We start from the raw sequence: 20431 nt of genomic DNA, 5'->3' as shown, positions 1-20431 counted from the left end.
CTTTCCTGACCCCGGTATATTTTCACCCTATAACCCACAAGGTTGCATTGCTAAGTTGAGGCACTTCTATAAATGTTGGGAATCTTGGAAAGGTTCCTGTTTAGATCTGATTTTGTTTAGGTTACCAGCATTCATGCGTAAATGTATCTTGCATTACTCTTGTCTTGGTTTGTATAATGCAACTTATGGTTAAATAAAGGAATTGCACAAAAAAACAGCATGTTGGTTGTACCCAAGTTGATCGATCAACTTGGTACATTCAATCTGCCCATACATGGTTCGAATCTCAGCCAGTTCCTGCTAAAAAGGCTGAGATTTGAACCGTTTATGGCCTGCCTTAGCCTATCAGGATGTTCCTTGTTAACTTGGTTACATGTGGCACTTATGAGTGATTCTCTGTCCTGCCCCTCCCTCTCCCAGTCTGAGTGCCATTGTACAGAGGATTGCAAGAGGTTGATACAGAGTCAAGTTCAGTTATTATGCTGCTTTATTTTTTTTTTTTCCTCCCAGTGTTCAACTTTTGGAATACAATGGATTAGAGTTGGCTTTACTGCTTTCCTCTGCTATCTTACCCACAGTCTTCAATCACAGGTATCTCCAACCCTTGGTCTCCATCTACATCACCAGTGATTATCCCTGCAATGAAAGAAGTACAGTAATATAAGAATGGCGTTCAATGTGCCATATACTGTGAAAAAAAAATATTTTTGATCCCATGCAGATTTTGTAAGTTTGCCAACTTACAAAGAAAGGAAGAGTCTATAATTGTTACAGGTGTATTTTAAATGATACAAAAAATTCAGAAAAAAACATGATACAAATGTTATAAATTGAGTTGCAGTTCAGTGAGTAAAATAAGTATTTAATCCCCTACCAACCAACAATAATTCTGGCTCCCACAGACTGGCTACAGTATGCGCTCATGTGGTACATAGATTAGTCCTGTCAATTTAAGAAGGTGCTCCTAATGACAACTTATGTGTATAAAAGACACCGGTCACAGAATCTCTTTCTTCCATTTAAACCTCACCATCATGGGCAAGACCAAAGAGCTGTCAAAGGATGTCGGGGACAAGATTGTAGACCTGCACAAGGCTAGAATGAGCTACAAGACCATCAGCAAGAAGCTTTGTAGGTAGGAGACAACTGCTGGTGCGATTATTCGCAAATTGAAGAAATACAAAATGACTATCAATCGCCCTTGGTCTGGAGCTCCATGCAAGATTTAGCCTTATGGGGTAAGGATGATTATTGATTATGAGAAAAGGAAGGCATCAGTCCAAAACTACACGGGAGGTGCTTGTGAATGATCTCAAGGTAGTTGGGACCACAGTCACCAAACAAACCATTGACAATCACAATACGCATCATGGATTGAAATCCTGCAGCACCCACAAGGTCCCCCTCCTCAAGAAGGCACATGTACAGGCTTACCTGAAGTTTGGCAATGAACATCTAAAGAATTCAGAGAAGGATTGAGAGAAAGTGCTGTGGTCAGATTAGACCAAAATTGAGCTCTTTGGCATTAACACGACTCGCGGTATTTGGAGGAAGAAGAATGCTGACTATGACCCTAAGAACACCATCCCCGCAGTCAAGCATGGAGCTGTTAAAGGTACAGGCTGGCTTTGCCACATTGAGGAGCCAATGGACAGGGCCATGTTTTGTAAAATCTTGGATGAGAACCTTCCCTCAGCCAGAACACTGAAGATGGGTCATGGATGGGTCTTCCAGCAGGACAATGACCCAAAACAGCAACCAGGGAGTGGCTCAAGAAGCAGCACATTAAGGTCATGGAGTGGCCTAGCCAGTCTTTAGACCTTAATCCCATAGAAAACTTATAGAGGGAGCTGAAACTTCAAGTTGCCAAGTGACAGGCAAGAGACCTTAAGGATTTAGAGAAGATCTGTAAACAAGAATGAACCAAAATGCCTCCTGAGAGGTGTGCAAACCTGGTAACCAACTAAAAGAAACGTATTACCAAGTACCAAGTCATGTATTGCTTGGGGGTCAAATACTTACTTTACTCACCGAACTGCAACTCAATTTATAACATTTTCATCAAATGTTTTTTCTGGATATTTGGTTGATATTCTGTCTCTATAATTTAAAATACACCTATGATGAAAAATATAGAACCTTCATTTCTTTGTAAGTGTGCAAACTTACAAAATCTGCAGCGAGTCAAATAATTAATTTTCCCCACTGTATACCCCACTCACAATTATACTCACAGCTTTTGATGGTCTGCACTTGATTGATCTCTCCACCATGATTGCTTGCTTTTCCAAATTTACTCCTCAGCTCCTGTCTGTTTCTCTCTACTTTTTCAGCCAAGGTCAGAGAGACCGAATCCCGTTCTGTGGTGTTCTCTGGCACACCTAGATCATTAGATGAAAGATGGAGCCGCTCCTGAAGACCAAGTGAAGAGTTGTTCTCTGGGTTCTGATTGTGGTTTGATGAGTTTACTATTTTGCAGCCATTGCTATGAGCATCTGAGGACCCATCTGAGCTGTAGGTCCCCCACAGCTCATCACATCCCCAGCTCCCTTGGTGAGCACCAGAAGATTTGCCATGCTTAGTGCAGTCTAACAACTCCTCCGTCAGGTAGGTTCGAAGTTGAGGAGACACCAGAGCGTCTTCTTTGTCCTTTTCTCCATGTTCATCTTCCAACATTGTGGTCTCCTTTCTCTCACTCTTGTGCTTTTCCTTCAGGGCTTTCACCTTGCCTTGTAACACAGAAGTCCTAGCCCCATATTCTTCTTCATGCTTTACTGGCTTATCCAACTGTTCAATACTTCTTGTTCTACCACCTGCAGCTCTGACTTTTCTTGAGAGTTTGTGCACCGCATTCTGTCTCTCTTCTCCAGCAGAGATACATTGCCTTGGGTTAACCTCCGCCGCCATTTTTGCCACATTCAAATGTGACCTGAAAATGAAAAGGATTTTTTTTTAAATAAATCAGGAATTCATTAAAAGTTCATTTGAAAGAAACAAAGCAAAGAGGAGGACTTCTCTGGAGCAATCAACTAAAATTCAAATATTGCCTTTTATAGCCTAGAGATGGGTAAAGTCAGGCTGCAAAATCACAGTCTGTATGTCAAAGACACCTGAGTCTTTTTTGTGACAGTTGTGTCACTGTATAATGCATACTTTTGCAGCCGGGGGAGTGACTAGAAATGGAGAGGAGGGCTTAGAGGATGACTTGATAAAAAGTCAAAACTTCTATATCAGTAACAGAGTTATTTGGTCTGTATACTATGGGGATATTAGTACATTTGAAAAAGCTGGTGGAGTAGATTAGAACAAACACTCTGCTTATGGAGGGAAAGGCTAATTTTAACCACTTTACCACCGGAGGATTTTGCTGTCTTATGTCCAGGCCACTTTTTGCGATTCGGCACTGTGCGAATTTAACTGACAATTGCGCGGTCATGCAACGCCGTACCCAAATGAAATTGACGTCCTTTTTTTCCCACAAACAGAGCTTTCCTTTGGTGGTATTTGATCACCTGTGCGATTTTTACTTTTTGCGCTATAAACAAAAAAAGAGCGAAAATTTTGAAAAAATACAATTTTTCCCATTTTTTTATATGAAATTCCCCCCAAAAAATGTAAAAAATCAAATTTTTTTTATCATTTTTGGCCAATTTGTTTTCTGCTACATATTTTTGGTAAAAAAAAAAAAATCGCAATAAGTGTATTTTGATTGGATTGCGCAAAAGTTATTGCGTTTACTAACTTAGGGAACGATTTCTGTCATTTTTGGTGTTTTTTTTTTTTTAACGAGTAATGGCGGCGATCTGCGATTTTTTTGCGGGACTGCGACATTGCAGCAGAAAGATCAGACCCTTGACTGACATTTTTGACACTTTTGGGGGTACCAGTGACATTACTGCAGTAATCAGTGCTAAAAATATGCACTGTTACTGTAAAAATGACACTGGCAGGGAAGGGGTTAATTTTATTGGAGAGGGAGGGGTTAATGTATGCCTGGTGCTTACTGACATGTGTGGGGGGAGGTGACTGAGTGACACAGGGACAGATCTCAGGTTCAGCTATGCTGAACCCTGCAATCTGTCACTGCCTGTCACTTAGGAGATCCGCCCGCTTTGTTTACACAAGCGGGCGGATCTCCACACTCGATTACCCAACGATCGGGGAAGAGCAGCGGCAATCGCCGCTGCTCCTCCCCTGGCCCGACTCCTGCTGTGACTGAACACAGCGGGAGCAAGCCTCCGCCGGCGCGCACGCGACGCCCACAAGGGGAGGAGTCCAGCAACGTAGGTCTACGTCGCTGGACGATAACGAGCCACATTGCCGCAGTAGCAGCAATGTGAGCGGGGGTAAAGCGGTTAAGGTTTCATGCACACTGGGTGTTTGGTACATAAAATCCTGATGTTTTGGTACAGGCAGAGGGCACAGCCACAGCTTCTAGCCCGCTGCTGTCAGCATGTAAAACTTTATGGGGACGGATGGTGCACCAAGTGGTACTAATGCTTTTGGCAGTATGAACACAAGCAGTCAGCTTTCCAGATATTAGTCCCTGGGAACATACTGCTCAGTGCATCATCCAGCCCTGTCAGACGCAGTAACTTTTATCCTCTCATTGAGTTTTTCAGGCTTGCAGCTGCGGGGCTGGATGGTGCGTCTGAGCCTCCCATCCACACCAATATGCCGGGATCTAATGCATTAGGGCTAAATGCCCAGTGAGTCCTCCACTGTCAAATCATCAGCTATCAAGTGAACACCATCTCATGTCTACAGGTTCATCAACTCTGCCTTAAAAGTGCAATCCAGCAATAGAAAAAAAAAGATATTAGGAAAATGTTTTGAGCACAGGGGGTTAGGTGATGTTGTGTCCTGAACTTGTCAATGGTTGTCTTTAGTCTGAAGATTTACCCACTCAAGCCAAGAAGCAAACATGCTGAGATGGCAGAGACAGACTAGGCTAAAGACAGTAGTGTTCAGGAATTTCAGAATGGTGAAACTTGGCAGTGAGAGCAGGGGTAGGACAAATATATTGTAATGTTTCTCATTTCAATTACAACCCAGAGCTTTTCTCATTTTCTAGGCCAAAGGCTGATGATTACCCAAAAGCTTTCCACTTGTGCAAAAACAATAACATTCAACTTAAAGGAAACCTGTATTGAAGGATATATGAATTCTGCCATTGCTGATCTCCTCCTAAAATTGTTGGTACTTTGGCTGTCTCAGACTTTAGCTCCAATACTTTGAGTCACCGACCTGGAACAAGCATGCTGTTACAAGTATTCATGTAGAAAAGAACTTATTGTAAAAAGTCTTATCAACATTGTAATACGTCTTGTTTCTTTGTAGCTACATAATTATATGGGGCAGCCCTATTTTCTCTTTATACAGTGGTTGTCCTTTACTGTTGCTTACGACAAATCAATAATCATCACCAATCTACAAATCATTATATCGTTACTTAAGATCAGGTATTTAAACCACTAAGTCATAACATTATGACCAATGACAAGTAAAAATCTTGTTACAATGGCATCTGAAAGTGAAGATGAAGATGATGCGTTGAAAGCAGATTAATTGGGTTAAGCATAAGGATTTGAACAATTATGAAAAGGACCAAATTGTAATGGCTAGATGACTGGGTCAGAGCATCTCCTCAACTGCAGGTCTTATGGGATGGTCATGTTCTGCAGTGGTCAGGACCTACTAAAAGTGGTCCAAGGAAGGAAAACCAGCAAACTGTAACAGGGTCATGAACTGCCAAGGCTCGCTTATTCACATAGGGAGCAAAGTCTGGCCTGTGTAGTTCGATTCAATAGAAAAGCTAATGTAGTGCAAATTGCTAAAAAAGTTGATGGTTCTGACAGAAAGGTGTCGGAACATACAGCACATTGCAGTTTGTTGCATATTTGGCTGCATGGCTGCAGGCCAGTCAGGGTGCCCATGCTGACCACAGTCACAAGCACCTACAATCAGAACTGGACCGTGGAGCAATCGAAGAAGATGACCTGATCTGATAAATTCAAGAATGGTTTGAGGAACACAAGTTTGAGGTGTTGACTTGACAGCCTACTGAATGTGCCGTGATCTGATGCCAATCGAGCATCTGTGCTGGAAAAACAAGTTCAATTCATGGAGACCCCATCTCGCATTTTAAGAACTTAAAGGGTCTTGCCTTGATAGGATATGGTTGGTGATTACGTTATTGCTAAATGGTGTATACAGTGCAGACAAATTACACAGTAGATCACTTTTCTTTGGGTGTATGTTGCCTCCTCACTATCTGTCTTAATCCCTAGAAATCTATGCGATTGTAGAGTGTTTGCGGCCCAGCCTCATACAGTTGAATGGGTCATGCTCGACAGGCAGTAGTGCCCACCAAGCACGACGGGGATAATTTCTGCCTGTATATATGTGTACACCTCCATTCTCTGACTTTGCGGAAGCTGCGATCTTGGCCTCCCTTTAATCTAACACTGCCATGTGATCAGTTATAACACCAGCCATTGGATAGTTTGATTGAGAGCACAACCAATGGGAGTTTCTGGCTCTGTTTTTTTGAAACTGTTAAATTATTGGGTTTACTTCTACTATTCAACTGTGTGCTTTTACTAATGCTACTGACAGACTGCAATATATATATATATATATATATGTAGCAGGTTTTCCAGGCCTGTGGCCTAATGTGGGTCTGCTAGATGCAGTTGTAGGACTTTTCTTTTCAAAATTGCCTATTAGTGCTGTCTTGATACCAGCCAACGCTAGCCAACGCTTCCTGACGCTTGAACACTGTGTAATTACTGAAACTGTGCTGGATCCTCGACTTTAGTCCAGAAGATCCAGGACTGTAGAACTGCTTGACTTGTAACACTACAATAGCTCAGAGTCACTGAATGGCTCCCTCCAGCACCACACTGGCTGAGAAAGCTCCTTGTAAGTTCCTGTACTGCTGCAACTCTCAACTGGCACACTTCACACTGTGCACTATCACTTCAGGGCCCAAACCACAGGCGTCCCCTTTTAAGCTCTTCAGGGTCCACTGATTATGTACCCCCTCTGTCACTTCAGGTCCTCAACCTAGGTACACCCTTTCACCACTAGCAGGCACTGAATCCCCGAACCCCTCCTGGAGTGGTCCCCTCTAACTGCAGGCAGACCCACAGGGGCAACCCTCAGTACTCACGACCTGTGTAGGCTTTCCTGGGACTAGAGAATATGGACTCTACTTACAAACGCTCTTTTTGAGTGATTTGGAGGGCATCATCATCGGCTCAAAGCTGCTCCCCCGCAACGGAGAAGAGACCCCCTTCATATCGCTCGCTGTACAGGTCGTATGGAAAACGCCACCTAGTGGCCATTTATGGACTCTACTTGGCAGCATTTATTCATCACTCAATCACATTATGTGTGGCACACATATCAGGCAATTATAACCTGATAATACACTTGTGGTTGTGGGAGAAACCTTATTTCACGCTTATCACTATATATACATTCTGTTATTTACACATATCACCATATTGGTTGTTGATTTGATTTATTGATTAATAAATGCATTGTTTTTGTACTAATTTCTTAAGGAGTTTTCACTCACAACAATCGGTGACACTTTGACATTTGTGGGTTTTTCAATTTCCTTTATTTTCATTCACGCCATTTTGAGGCATTGTATTTTTTATCACTTTAAGGTAGCGCCAATACCAATCGTCACACTTTAATTATTTTCACTTTCACCCTTGCACTTAAGGGTTGATTGGTGGCAGCTTACACCTTCTATTTCACACTCCCTTCATATATTATAGTCCGTAGCGCTGGTCATCCTCTCTTCACTTTTCTGGGACTAGACCCCTCTGACTCTCCGCAGGTTCTCGGAACACCGGATCCCCTCAGCTTAGCTCAGCACTCTCTGGACCATCAGGCCGCATCCCGAGATCCTCCTCCGCAGACAGGAGGAGAGACAGCCGTTCTCTCCCTCCTGGGACTCTGCTCCTGCCAAAGACGCAGAGTCATGCACTCCCCTCAGACTTATACCCACTCCCAGAATCCTCTGCAGCAGAATCTGCCTTCTGGGGTAGTTACAAGCCTGAATGTATCTCTGATTGGGTTTCCTTCACTGCCCAATGGGAAGCCTCTCACAGGGCCAGTGAGGAGACTCCCCTCTCAGCAGACACACTTAGTAGCCATGACAACCTACCTGCACCAAAGAAAACATGGCTCTGCTGTTAGGCAGACAAAGCCCACTATACATTTACCTAGCACCTACCTGTAGGGGGCTACATATATATGTCATTTTTGTTTTTACTTTTAGTACCACTTTAAAGCTAGGTGTGATAGCAATAGTTGCATAAGGAATAGGTACTTCAGCCAAATTTTCCCAGTGATGGAGGCCAGGAGGTGAGACACGTGTGGGTTTTAACATACCAGACTCTACTCATACCGGAGAGTTTATAGTACTGGGTTAAGTTAGCATTTAAGATTCTTCTACATTAAAAAAACATTGTGTGATCCATTTCTGTTATGTCAGCAAATTTCTCATTATCATAATATACAGTGGATGTCAAATATGCGGAATGTGGATTGTTGGAGCACCACATCGGGAAGTCACAAGCCAAATTCCCAATCTGCGGAATTCCAAAAGTATACATCAACTCTGACAGAAGGAGAAAACATAATACATCTGGGGTACTCTTACACTGAACAGGGCTTCATTTTGATTTTCACTGCGGAAGCCGCAGGGACCTTTATGCTGACAGACTCCAAAAGTACACTTGTTTTCGGTTTACAGCCATTTTACAGCTTATGAATGGTGGTGCTGTGAAAAGAGCATCAAAGCAATCAAAGCATTCCTCCCTAAGAACGTGCAGCCCCTTGGTCAACTGGAAGGATTGTTTGTTCATGGGAGCATTTGTCATTCAAGTGTCTGGATTACAGGCCAAGAGCTGAAAATCAATGAAATGAATGTTTGAATTTTTCAGCAAGGGGCTGTTTAGGCCTCTGGAGGATTGGCTGTTAGTTGGGCATGGGATGGAGGTAGAAAGTCATTGACAGGTCACAGATAAAAGGCCATCATTAGCCAGCATGTTTACACTGTGTTTGTATGTTATCACGCCTGCAGGATCTTGGGGCCCATTTGGTCAGGGACATCCCATGAAGCAATTTCCAGCTACTGTAAAGCTTGTTAAGAAGCACAGCTGTCAGTAATAAAATCAGGTTATTTTAAAGAGCCCTAATCTAAACCAAGACCTCTCTACGGTTTAGGTCTCATGCACACAGGGCGTTAAGAAAAAAAAAAAAAAGAGCTGCAAAGCCAGTACCGAAAAGCGACTGTAAAAACATGCTTTCAGAAGTGTTTTGCATTGGCGTTAATGCGCATTTAGCCGTGTCAGCGCTTAGCAAAGTTTCTCTGCCCTCTTCTGTTTTCTACCCCCCAATCCAATTACTACAGCTTAAAAACGCTTGACGCGACTTAACACCGTATACAGCATTAACACGCGTATAGCTGTGTTAGCTTCTAAAAGCCTGTGTGTGCATTGACACATAGAAGAACATAGAGAGGTGTTTTTAAGCTGTAAAAAAAAAAAATCCCGACGCTCCTAAAAGCGCCAGGAAAAACGCCCTGTGCGCATAAGGGCTTATAGTGGCAGACTGCCTGACGAAGGAGCACGGATGCTCCAAACGCGTGCAACCCCTATCTTCTTCCCACCAGGAAGTGACGTTGGTCAGACCGGAAGCAGGTAGCCGGAGTCCTGCGAACGCTCCGCCGCCGCTGCTGAAGCCTATGGACAGGCTGCCGAACAACAGCTTCCCCACACCACCAGCACTAAACCACTTTCCTCTATGGCAGTTCCCCAGGAGAAGAAGATGGATGAGCCCACTACACCCATCGTACCTGTCTAACCTTACCTTAGAGTAAGTTGCTACATTCATTATTGCTGAATACATTTATGCTACACTAAGCTGTAGTGGCAGAACATCTCCCAGTATGCAACTTAGCAGATCTCTTAAATTATTGAAAAACTTGCTGTTGGTAGTGCACCCTGTGACTCACTTTGTCCACTCTACACCCCTCCAGGGCTCTGTTCCTCCATCAGAGACAGAAATCAAACCCTACACACACTAGTGTTAGTGCTTACATATGATTGAGGACATCACATGATAGTGTTCCTGAGTCTGGCCACTAAATGGGACAGCATTAGCTTTGAATTATGGGAGGAGGCCATAACTGGATTTTTTTTTTGTGGGAGCTCAAATGGAGAAGTGAGGGAGTATAGCACAGGTATATATGGTACAAGTTAATGTGGTTTTGGGGGATGGGGGGGGGGGTGGTCTGTCAAGAGACCAGGAAGTAATTCAATAAATTGTTAATTCCTCTTCCTCTTTAAAATAGCCCAAATTCAAAAATCGCTGCTGCCCATTTGAGTAAACTTTTATCGACACGTGCAACAGATTCAGGTAGTTTCTAATAGTGTCACTTTTTAAAAAAAAAGGGGGGGTAATAATGCACCAAATTCAAAAATAATTACTTCCAGCATGTAGATAACAATACTAGCAATTAAAGTGGCTGTAAACTCTACTATAGTACCTTTTTCCTACATTTAATGCCCAATACATTAACTTACATGTAGCTCGGTTTTATATTCCCCACACCTGCACCGTTTGTGAGAAATCGGCCTCTGTCCCTTGGAGCGACATCATTTGCGCATGCGCCTTTCTGCTCCAAATCACAGCGCATTCAGTGGGCTGTCAAGCCCTTTACAAAGGTGCCGTGCCGACATCATCAGCACTCGCCGGCATCCATTTTAATCCTGCGAAAGCTCTGGCACTTGCAGGCTGCGCAAATACCGAGTCTGGCCAGCAAGATAAGAAGTACAACACATGCGCAGGATTACGACAGGAAGGGCAGATATATACTCCGCTCTGGAACTGGATACCAGGAGCTGACATGGCGCAGGCTGCTGCCGGGAGACGTAGAAAGTAAGAAAAATTGACAAAAAAATCTGACATGAATGGGAGAATTGACATGACGGTATGCTTTGTAATGTTTGTAAGTATCGATTCAATGATAAATGTGGATTCTGTGGACTAGGTTTACTTAGTCTCTAGGACCAAGTATAAGTTGGTGTACAGAGACAGGTAGAGTGCCTATCCCTGTACACAGGGATGACCCCGAATACACCCCCCTACATGCGAACATCATGAAGCTCCGCCTACATGACGTGTTGCATCCTTGCCAGACTTTCTCAAAGGACTGCAATGCGGGGAAGTGGGAGGAACTTACTGACATCACATAGGGCGGAGTCTCATCAACATCTTGGGTTACTGGCTAGAAACAAATGCTGAGTTATTCTGTGCAAGCTTTTTTAAAGTAATAGCCTGTGAGTGGATATTGTTATTTTAGGTTATTAAAATATATGGTTTTACAATATGGATTTTTCTCTTGTCCCTTAAGTGCTGCATCTAAGAATATCTTTTGGCATGGAAGAGTTTGGTTGTGCTTGGCCCTTTCAATAGCGACCTGTTCCTCACATTGACCTCGCGGCACAGAGTACCTAGGGACTTAGCCTGGAGTCACGGAGAGAAAGATGTGTTAGGGGCCCCAGAAGAAGAACAAGCACAGGGTTATGGAGAAGTGCATTTCCTGTATCCAATGGTAACATACGGACATCGACACTGGGAATGAGGTGATGGGACTGCTGGGTTGGTGGACAAGCTCACTTTAATAAGCTGCTGTGCCTGTATTTCCTGCAAAAAAAGGTGCCTGCACCATATTTAAAAATCAGCAAGCTCCATGCGCTTTCCCTGCTGTTCCCACACCTGCAAACGCGCTGCAGGTTTAGATGCATGGGGGTGCCATTAAGAGTAAATGGCATCTCCACACATCTCTACAAAGCATCGCGTTTTGGCTGCGGGTGGGTGTGGATGCGAGAACAACTGTGATTCCTGCACCCGCAACCACCTGCTACAGTGTAAACTTAGCGTAATAGTATAATCTGGGGAAGGAGTTGTGTTTTTTTTTGTGCATCCCAAGACAATTCCTCTTCTTCCAATATGGCCCAGGAAGGTTAAGAGGTTGGATACCTCTGATCTATGGGCAGGCTAATTGTACCCAAGCCAATCCATCTATTGACTTGGGAACAACCAGCATGTCGGATTTTTAGCATGTGAGTATTGCCAGTGGCTACAGCTGCTAGCAGTAATCACGATTTTCCTGGCACCGATGGCTCCCCTCGCCTCCTGCTGGAAGAACACAATAGCTCAGCTGGAAGGATTCCCCCATCAACAAAGATTGTGTTAATGGGTAAAAGGAGTGATTTTCTTTCCTGCAACCCGTGGTTGCATAAAAGAAAAATGTCAAAATCTATGGCTTGCTTTAGACCAGCTTTATGAATTCCCCTGCATGTCACTTAGTCCTAACTGGGCAAAGTGATAGAGTATCTTTACTGTAAATAGGAAGTAAACTTCCATCTTTAAATTTTACCTATAGCCAGGCCTATATTAAGGCTTAAGTGGGATAAAAAGCGCTACTCCCAGCCACCCAAAGAACCATTTGCTTGCAAAATGAAAGTCCAAAAGTCTTAGTCTATTGACAATAAATGTTTCACAGTAGATAATACAAATAGTAGAGGACGCTGGCCACCATATAAAAAAACCCAGATGGAAAATGGCAAAACGGCAGTACCTTGAATGGAGCCAGTGCAGATGACTAATAACTTTGTGTTCCCAGGAGGAGGATGGGATGCGGAGCGGGCAATGCAATGCAATGCGGGCAATAAGAGGCCAAATAGAAGGGTTCCGTGATGGAGAATGAAGGGAATGCCACGAAAGCCATCCTGCACTTGACTGTAGAGGCACCGGCCACATCAAGGTAAGGTGCCGACAGTGACTGCAGAGTACGCGGAATCACTTGTGTCTCTCCCCTGCTGAGAAGACCGCAAGAAGAAATGACGTCAGAAGAAATTACGTCACCTGATGGGCAGATCACCAATGAGAGTGTGCAGAGTGGAGACAAAAGGGTGGCCAGCTACTGTTTGGAGAGGAAAAAACGCCAGGAACGGTCAATGGACTACATGTTTCGGGGTACACCCCTTCTTCAGGTCTACAGCTATTATCTGTCTCATTGGATTTGAGTGTGGGTTAGCAGCACCCCCGGCAGCATTATTCATCTAATATCTGATCCCATCATAGGACTGTCCTCCAGCGTCTGGTTATTTCTGTGTGTTTTTCTACATTAAGGCTTACCTATAAGTAGTGTAAATATCTCCTAAACACTGTTTAGGAAATATTTACTGTACATGCAGCCATTAACATCACTGGCGCATGCACTCTAAAGGAACGGCCACCCATGCCATTCCTTCAAAGCCCTGTGCTGTGACTGGCCCCTTCCACACGCATGCATGGGAGTGACGTCATCGCAGCTCCAGGTCAGTCACAGAGCACGAGTCTGCAAACCCAGGAAGACAGACAGGTGAAGATGGAAGCTGTCTCCAGTGATGACATTGCATTGCTGGAAGACTTCATTTTCAGGTAAGTTTCATATAATATGCTAGTATGGGATACATACTAGCACATTATGCCTTTGCCTTGCAGGTAAGCAAAAAAAAAAACTGAAAGAAGAAGATATAAATCTAAACTGTATTACTGCTTTTCAAACGTTTGGCGCTAAAGAAAAGCTCACGAAAACCTATTATCATTGAAATCAACAAATAATTTCACACTGGCACAGCTGGCGGGGCGGTGAAAAAAAAACTGCAAGCAGCATCTTTGGAGCATTCAAAAATGCCCCTCTCCATTGAAATGAATGGGAAGCGCCTCAAAAGCACCCGAAAAATGCTTCAAAAGCACCTCAAGATGGTTCGTGAAGCAGTTTTTGAGTCACCTGTCCTTAAAAATGTCCTTAAAAAAAAAAAAAAAAAGCGCACTGCTATCGCCTGAAAAGAGCTGCAGTTTTCAAGCACCTCAGTATGAAAGGGCTCTCAAGGACTGTGTAGCAAACTATTACAATTTTGTATGAAATACCTTTGCTGCATCTCAATGCTGCTGATATCTTGTAGCCACCTCTTGTCTGCATACATGTGCTCCAGCAATAGCTGCATGGCATTGCTCAGGGTAGGTTTTCTGATGGTGACAACAGCAGACCATGCCTGTGTAATGTTTGTTGAATTGTCCACTTGTAGTATCCATCAGAAGTCTGTGTGACAGGGTGACAACACATATGGACACTTAGACAGGGACAGAGCATTGTTGTCCTATAACAGGAAGTGTATGAACAAGGACATTCATTGGCCGGATCACAGCTGCATTTTTTTAAAAATTGTCAATAGCATGTTCAAGCCTATGGGACATTAGTGAGTTCACATACAGTATACATTAATGGGAATAAATGGTCACTATACTGCCCTTTCCGCCCCCAATAACTTTAACATGCTGTGGGCACGCAGGGCTTCTATCGTTTTTTTCCTTAAGGGTAACGCCACTTTCGTGGGGGAAAAAATAGAAAATAAAGAAAAAGTAATACAGTGTATACAATTGCGACACAAGTCATATTATGATTGAATGTTATTAAAAATTACCTTTCCTTTTCAATCTGCAGCCGCTGTAATTTTCTGAAAATGCAATGCAACATGGCTACCTGGTACAGAGCGCCCCCAGAAACATTTCCTGCTTGTGTGATTGGCTCACTGTATTTCCCAGGAGTCTACACTAAGATAAAAGTCTGATTTAAGGCATCCTCTGCAACAAAAAATTCATTTTTGGTGAGAACTTCCAATAATAAATCACGTTTAAAGGGATGCAAACCCTGCAAGTTTTCCTCATTAGTGCCCTGCAGGTGCAGCAGCTGGTTGTAATGATGCAACCACTCCCATTAGACTTACTGGCACAGAGGAACAAACAGGGATTTCTTCAGAGTAACAACGTTTCTTATAATCCTTGCAGTGTACAGAGATCACCCAGAGGGAAATATTTATTTTTCTCAACAAAAGTGGAGTTACGCTTTAAGTCTTCCACATGTTGATATCTATTCTAAGCAAGAGTTGCTTGCTGAAAGAGTTATGGTTTTGCTGAAATTCCATTGGGATTACGTTATGTACTGTAAAAATACTTCAGACTTAAAAGAACTGAAAACTGAACTTTGGAAGCTGTGCCAAAGAAGGCAGGCAGAGTACTAGTCACCAATATGCCCTGTGCCCCCCCCCCCCCCCAGCAGCTGATCTTTACCCCCATTACTTACTTTAAAATGTTTTGTTGTGCACTGTATCTCTATGTGGAGGTGGCCCATCTTGGTAGTGACAGGCTTTGGTTCCAAATGTCAGAGCCAGCAAGGAGAACAATGTTCAACACAGTAGTGACATCACCAAAGCTTACTCCAAACCTCCTGATCTGACAGTCAGTGACAGTTCCTTAGATGCCAAAATGCAGATATCAACAAAATATGCAGAAATTCTTACTTTTCTGATCCACTTACTTGTCTCAGGTCACTGATTCAAACTATTGACGTCAGTTGGGCAGCCCAAGGGTCAGGCCACTAGCATTTTTAGAAGGTTGTCCTCAGTGGCAATCACCGTACTGCTTGTGGTATATTCTGTGCAGCACTTGGCCCTGCCCATTCATTGTTCAACTGATCCATAAAGCCTGACATCCTAGTCAAGTGATCTTAACAAGGTCCTTCCTTCCCTGAGCAGGGCTGCCCAGAAGTAACAAAGGGTCTACTCAAACCTGGCACAGTTACCCCTCCCCACTGATTTGCACTCACGTTGTAGTTGAAAAGAAGCGTTCCCAGGCACACTTCCATCATCACCTCTGCTAACCAGACTATAGTGTTCCCTGCTTGCATGATTAGTGATCTATGTGGAGCTCTGTGCTCAAGCATCATTTTCCTCACACTGAAGTGAACCGTACTGGACCGCAAATGAACCATACCCAGGACCACCTCTTTCAAGTGGTCCCAAGCATGGTACACCTAAGGTTCTGTTCACATATTGGCGTATTGGATCCTGAATCATTTCAAATTGCGGGACGCCCGTGCAATTCCTGTGACTTGCAATGGCACCCCAAACGTGGTGTGACTTTGCCGCGATTGTTTCCCGATGAACCACAAAAAAATCACGCTGACAGAATCGCGGGATGCCGGTCGTCCAAAAGAAGTTCTTGTCCTTTATTTGGGCAACAGGCATCCCGTGATTCTGTTTGCACGATTTTACCACGATTCATCGGCGACAATCATGGCACAATCGCGCCACGTTTGGGGTGCAATTCCAAGTTGCTGGAATTTCACGGGCATCCCGCAATTTGCAGTGATGCAGAATCTCAGCGATTCTGCCCGCGATCCGATACGCTGGTATGTGAATGGAGCCTAACCATTCCTGGGCATAGTACAGAGCACTCACACTACACAAATGAACTGAACTAAGGGGATGAACTGTGCCAGGTATGGTTAAAACTGCCAGTGTAAGTACACCCTAAGTCAGTGGTCTCCAAACTGCGGCCCTTTGCTTGCTTTTGTCCTGCCCTTGGGGTATTAGTTCGCAACAGTGGGGCAAAGTTCTTGCCACTGACACGGATAATGGGGCACTAATCCTCTCACTGACACCAACTATGCCACATTAATCCTCTCATTGATACGAACAATGGGGAACTATTCCTCCCATTGATATCAATGATTGGGCACTGTTGCTTTGATGGATACCAACAATGGGGCACTATTACACCCCCTAATACAAACGATGGGACATTGTTTAATTCCACTGACACAGGGGCCACAGTCCACAGTCCAGTGCTCTATCAGAATACTGCTACCTATCAGATTCTGCAACCTAATGTGACAGAACACGAAACAGCGGTGGACATCTTCTTACACCCACACAAGTACACAAGTCTTGCATTTTACATTTATTTTAGCAGTGAACTCACCTTATAGACTGAACAGTATCCCATTTCTATTATTATTGTAATTTAGTAAATAAAGCGAGAAACCTGCAAGTAGAAGGTTGCGACGGCCATCTTGGTACACCCCGCACTGCTTTGCAACAAACTGATTATATAGTGAAATAAGACTATTTTACTCGGTTGTGGTGAAATAGTATATTTCAGTATATAAGGGGAATTTACTGCTAGAATAAAATGTAAAATTCAAGACTTGCATGGGTGTAAGATGTCGGCCTCTGCTTCGTGTTCGGTCACATTACGAACCTATTGGAATGCATAGCGGCCATGTTGGAACGCATGGCGCATGCGCAGTAAGTTGTTCTTGTCCGAACATCACTTCAGACGTTCTGACAATCTGATAGAACACCGGCCACCCTAAAGTTTGAAGGACAGTAAACTGGCTCTTGGTTTAGAAAGTTTGGAGACCCCTGCCCTAGGTAGTAAGTTTTGTCCATGAAGTCTAAAGCCCCGTACACACGATCAGATTATCGAACGATCTGTCGTTCGTTTTTTTGTGGCATGCTAGTCTGATGTGGAAAGTGAAGAGGTTTTTTTCATACGAATTTTCCCGTACGGCAGAATTCTACTTCAGAAGTGATGTCATGTGTTGGATTGTGTTGTATGTGTTCTTTCGTTTCTGAGCATGCCTAGTCTTGCACTTAAGATTTTTTCCCATCAAAATCTGTACTAATGAGACGAAAATCGGACGTTGTATTACGCACAACAAAAAGTTTATAGCCTGCACATCAGGATTTTGTCAGCCGAAAAGTCGGAGTCTGCTGTCGAAAGCACCATACTAACAATCCGAAAATCGGCAGATCGGTCGTTGGACGAAATTTCCCTTCTGAATTTCTCATCGTGTTTACGGGGCTTAAGTATGATTGATCATTTGACATCTATAGAATACACCCTAAACAGAAAATGCAGACTACAGGTGGACCAGATAGTAGCACTAGCAATTCAAATTATGTAAAGTTGAAATAGGGCAGTATTTATGGATGGTGCTTTTTTAATATGACTGTAGTGCACCAATATTGGGGTGGTAGTCTAGCTTCCTGCTGAGTCCTTTTCGCTGACTGGATGAGGGCAGAAGATTTCCCCCCACCCTAATCATGTTCATGAAAGCAGCTCTTTTTTCCCAAGATGCATTACCACTGTCACCAGCTAAAACAAACCCTCCACGTCTTCCTCCAGAGAATGCCCTAGAGGCCAGGAGATGCAGAAGTTATATGCCCCATGCTATTTAGTGGATTCTCCATGGGAACATAGCAAGAATTTACTTAGGCTGGCGGTTTACTGGCGGCTATGTTCTTTGGATGACGGAAGACCTCCCTAACAGGAATGGGACAACAGAAAAGCCTGGTCAGACATGCAACTCAAAACATAGAAAAATATCTTGAGTGGATTCAATGTTTAAGGTACTGAGAAAGCATGCTAGCGATTGGATACCTGAAATTTCTACAGGTTCAGGCAAACAATAGCATGCCTGGAAGTCATAAAATGCAGCAAAAGACAACCCCCATTGCCATGGTGGACTGAAATTGAAATCAGCCAGGATGGCTTTTTTTCTGAAGATTCGATTTTCCTCTGGTAAGAGATACGAATTGTGATGATGCAATTTACAGAACACGTTTTTAAAACATAGGTACATGTGTATGTCAGTGTTGGGTTAAAAATATGTAGGGATTGTTTTTTAATAACTGGAACTAGTCTGTAGGTACTTCTGGTTAGTGTATTTGGGTTCTAAAAGCAAATCATAATAAAAAGGTGGCACAATGATTAACCATGCTGACCTCAAGCAGAAGAGTCTGTGGTAAATATCATACTTGACTGTTGCTCAGTTGGACAATTTATGCGGTTTCTATGGAATTTACATCTCGAAGTTCAAAGTACAATAGTATAGTACAGGGGCGGATAGGCTACTGCCCACAGTTGTTGAAGGAACAATACACTGTAAGCTCCTGTGCCAGGTCTAATATGATGGCACTCGGATCCATCAGTGTATTCCAAATAAATAGAAGATACACAAACTATAAACCAAGTCATTAGAGACTTGAAAACATCAGCACAAGGGACTTTACTTACAGTCAATGTTGTATTCGGGTAAAGGCTGAAGAATTAGGCAAAATCTTACGATCACCCCGACCACCGCAGTTGTCTTCTGGTGCTCTGGGGATTATCTGAGCTGAAGGACCGGTCATATGCACTCATCTACAGTGCCGACTACACCTTGCCCCCCCCCCCCTTATAGATATACTATAGCTTCAATGAATGAAAAATTACTCATCTACAGTGTCGACTATACGTTGCCCCCCCCCCCTTATAGATATACTATAGCTTCTATGAATGAAAAATGACCTATGAATGGAGGAAGTGGACCTTTAATTCCAACTGGCTACCTTGCTAATGTACCGTTAGCTGTAGATTTAATAATTATTAGCAGGGGTTTCCTAAGACTGGAAAGTTATTTCAAGTTATCCTCCAAGTCAAAAAGGTTGAGAAAGGTTTTTCGGGAAGGTAATCAATAAGTGGCATATCCACATTTATTGGAAATTATACCATCTTCTCTCTGTATTCCACCATTGGTAAAAACTAGGGTTGCACTGATATTGATGCCGGTATCGTGTATTTGCATGAGTGTGCAAATGCTCAGATAACCAAAGCCGATACCTTTGCGGTGTGCTTTGACCCCATACAAAATGAATGGGCTCAAATCGCACTGCAAAGAATCGCATGCAATTTGAACAGGAATGCGGTGCATTTCCTGTTTGAATCACACGTGGTTTCCCCCACTACTCCTGTGTGAACCTATGCTTGTCATAGTGACTTCAGCCTGGGTTCACACAGGAGCGGTGTCAGAAACCTCCCTGCAAGATGGGTTCCACCAGCGAAGATCCATCTCCCGATCCGACTGCAGACATCAGCGGCTGTGGCTTGGGCTCCTCCTGCCGCTCCCACAGTTTTGGTCCTCACTCCCAGAGGTGGCTGTCTTCCCCCCATGTCCACCGGCTCTCTCCCCCAGCCACCAGCAGTTCAGGCCACCCACCAGCCTGTACTTAGACTCATCTGATCATGGAATGCCTTTTGTTGCTTCCACCATGCGAGTGCAATATTATATGTTTTTACTTTTTGTATTAATAAACCAACTTACTACACTATATTGGGTTCCTTGGCACCTTTCTTCTCCCTTTCTATTTGTTTCAGATGGTGGTGCAGGAAACCGCATGCGATTTGCACAGGAATTGCACCACATTCCTGTTCAAATCGCATGTGATTCTTTGCAGTGCTATTTGAGCCTATTCATTTTGTATGGGCTCAAATCCCACTGCAAAGGTATAGGCGACTACTTGACCGAAAGTATTGGTACTTGCTGGAGAAAATGGTATAGTACAATTCGAATACAATCGACACTGATGGATATGACCCATTGTATTGAAAGTGAAGACAAAACTATTTTTATTGCCATGGCAACCAGACAGTGTAATTGAGGAATGAAACATTCTAAATGGTTGGTTTT

At 43.5% G+C, this 20431-nt stretch overlaps 1 protein-coding gene and 1 long non-coding RNA gene across 2 annotated transcripts in view; one reads left to right on the top strand and one right to left on the bottom strand.

Moving 5' to 3' along the window:
* Positions 1-5169, top strand: part of LOC309561494 — a 103659-nt gene extending 98490 nt beyond the window's left edge. Inside the window, exon 3 of the long non-coding RNA XR_014225570.1 lies at positions 5075-5169. This is a non-coding gene — a long non-coding RNA (uncharacterized lncRNA). The remainder of the gene's footprint in view (positions 1-5074) is intronic.
* Positions 1-20431, bottom strand: part of KIAA1614 — a 76323-nt gene that overhangs the window by 54619 nt on the left and 1273 nt on the right. The window contains exons 2-3 of the mRNA XM_082265439.1: positions 2223-2929; positions 573-636 (exon numbers count right to left, since the gene is read on the bottom strand). Coding sequence (XP_082121565.1) covers positions 573-636; positions 2223-2907 — 749 coding nt within the window. The 5' untranslated portion in view covers positions 2908-2929. The remainder of the gene's footprint in view (positions 1-572; positions 637-2222; positions 2930-20431) is intronic.

This window comes from Pelophylax lessonae, assembly GCF_965119305.1.
Source record: "Pelophylax lessonae genome assembly, chromosome: 8".
Classification (NCBI taxonomy): domain Eukaryota; kingdom Metazoa; phylum Chordata; class Amphibia; order Anura; family Ranidae; genus Pelophylax; species Pelophylax lessonae.
The sequence above is the reverse complement of the archived record's forward strand: the minus strand, read 5'-3'. Positions and strand labels throughout refer to the sequence as shown.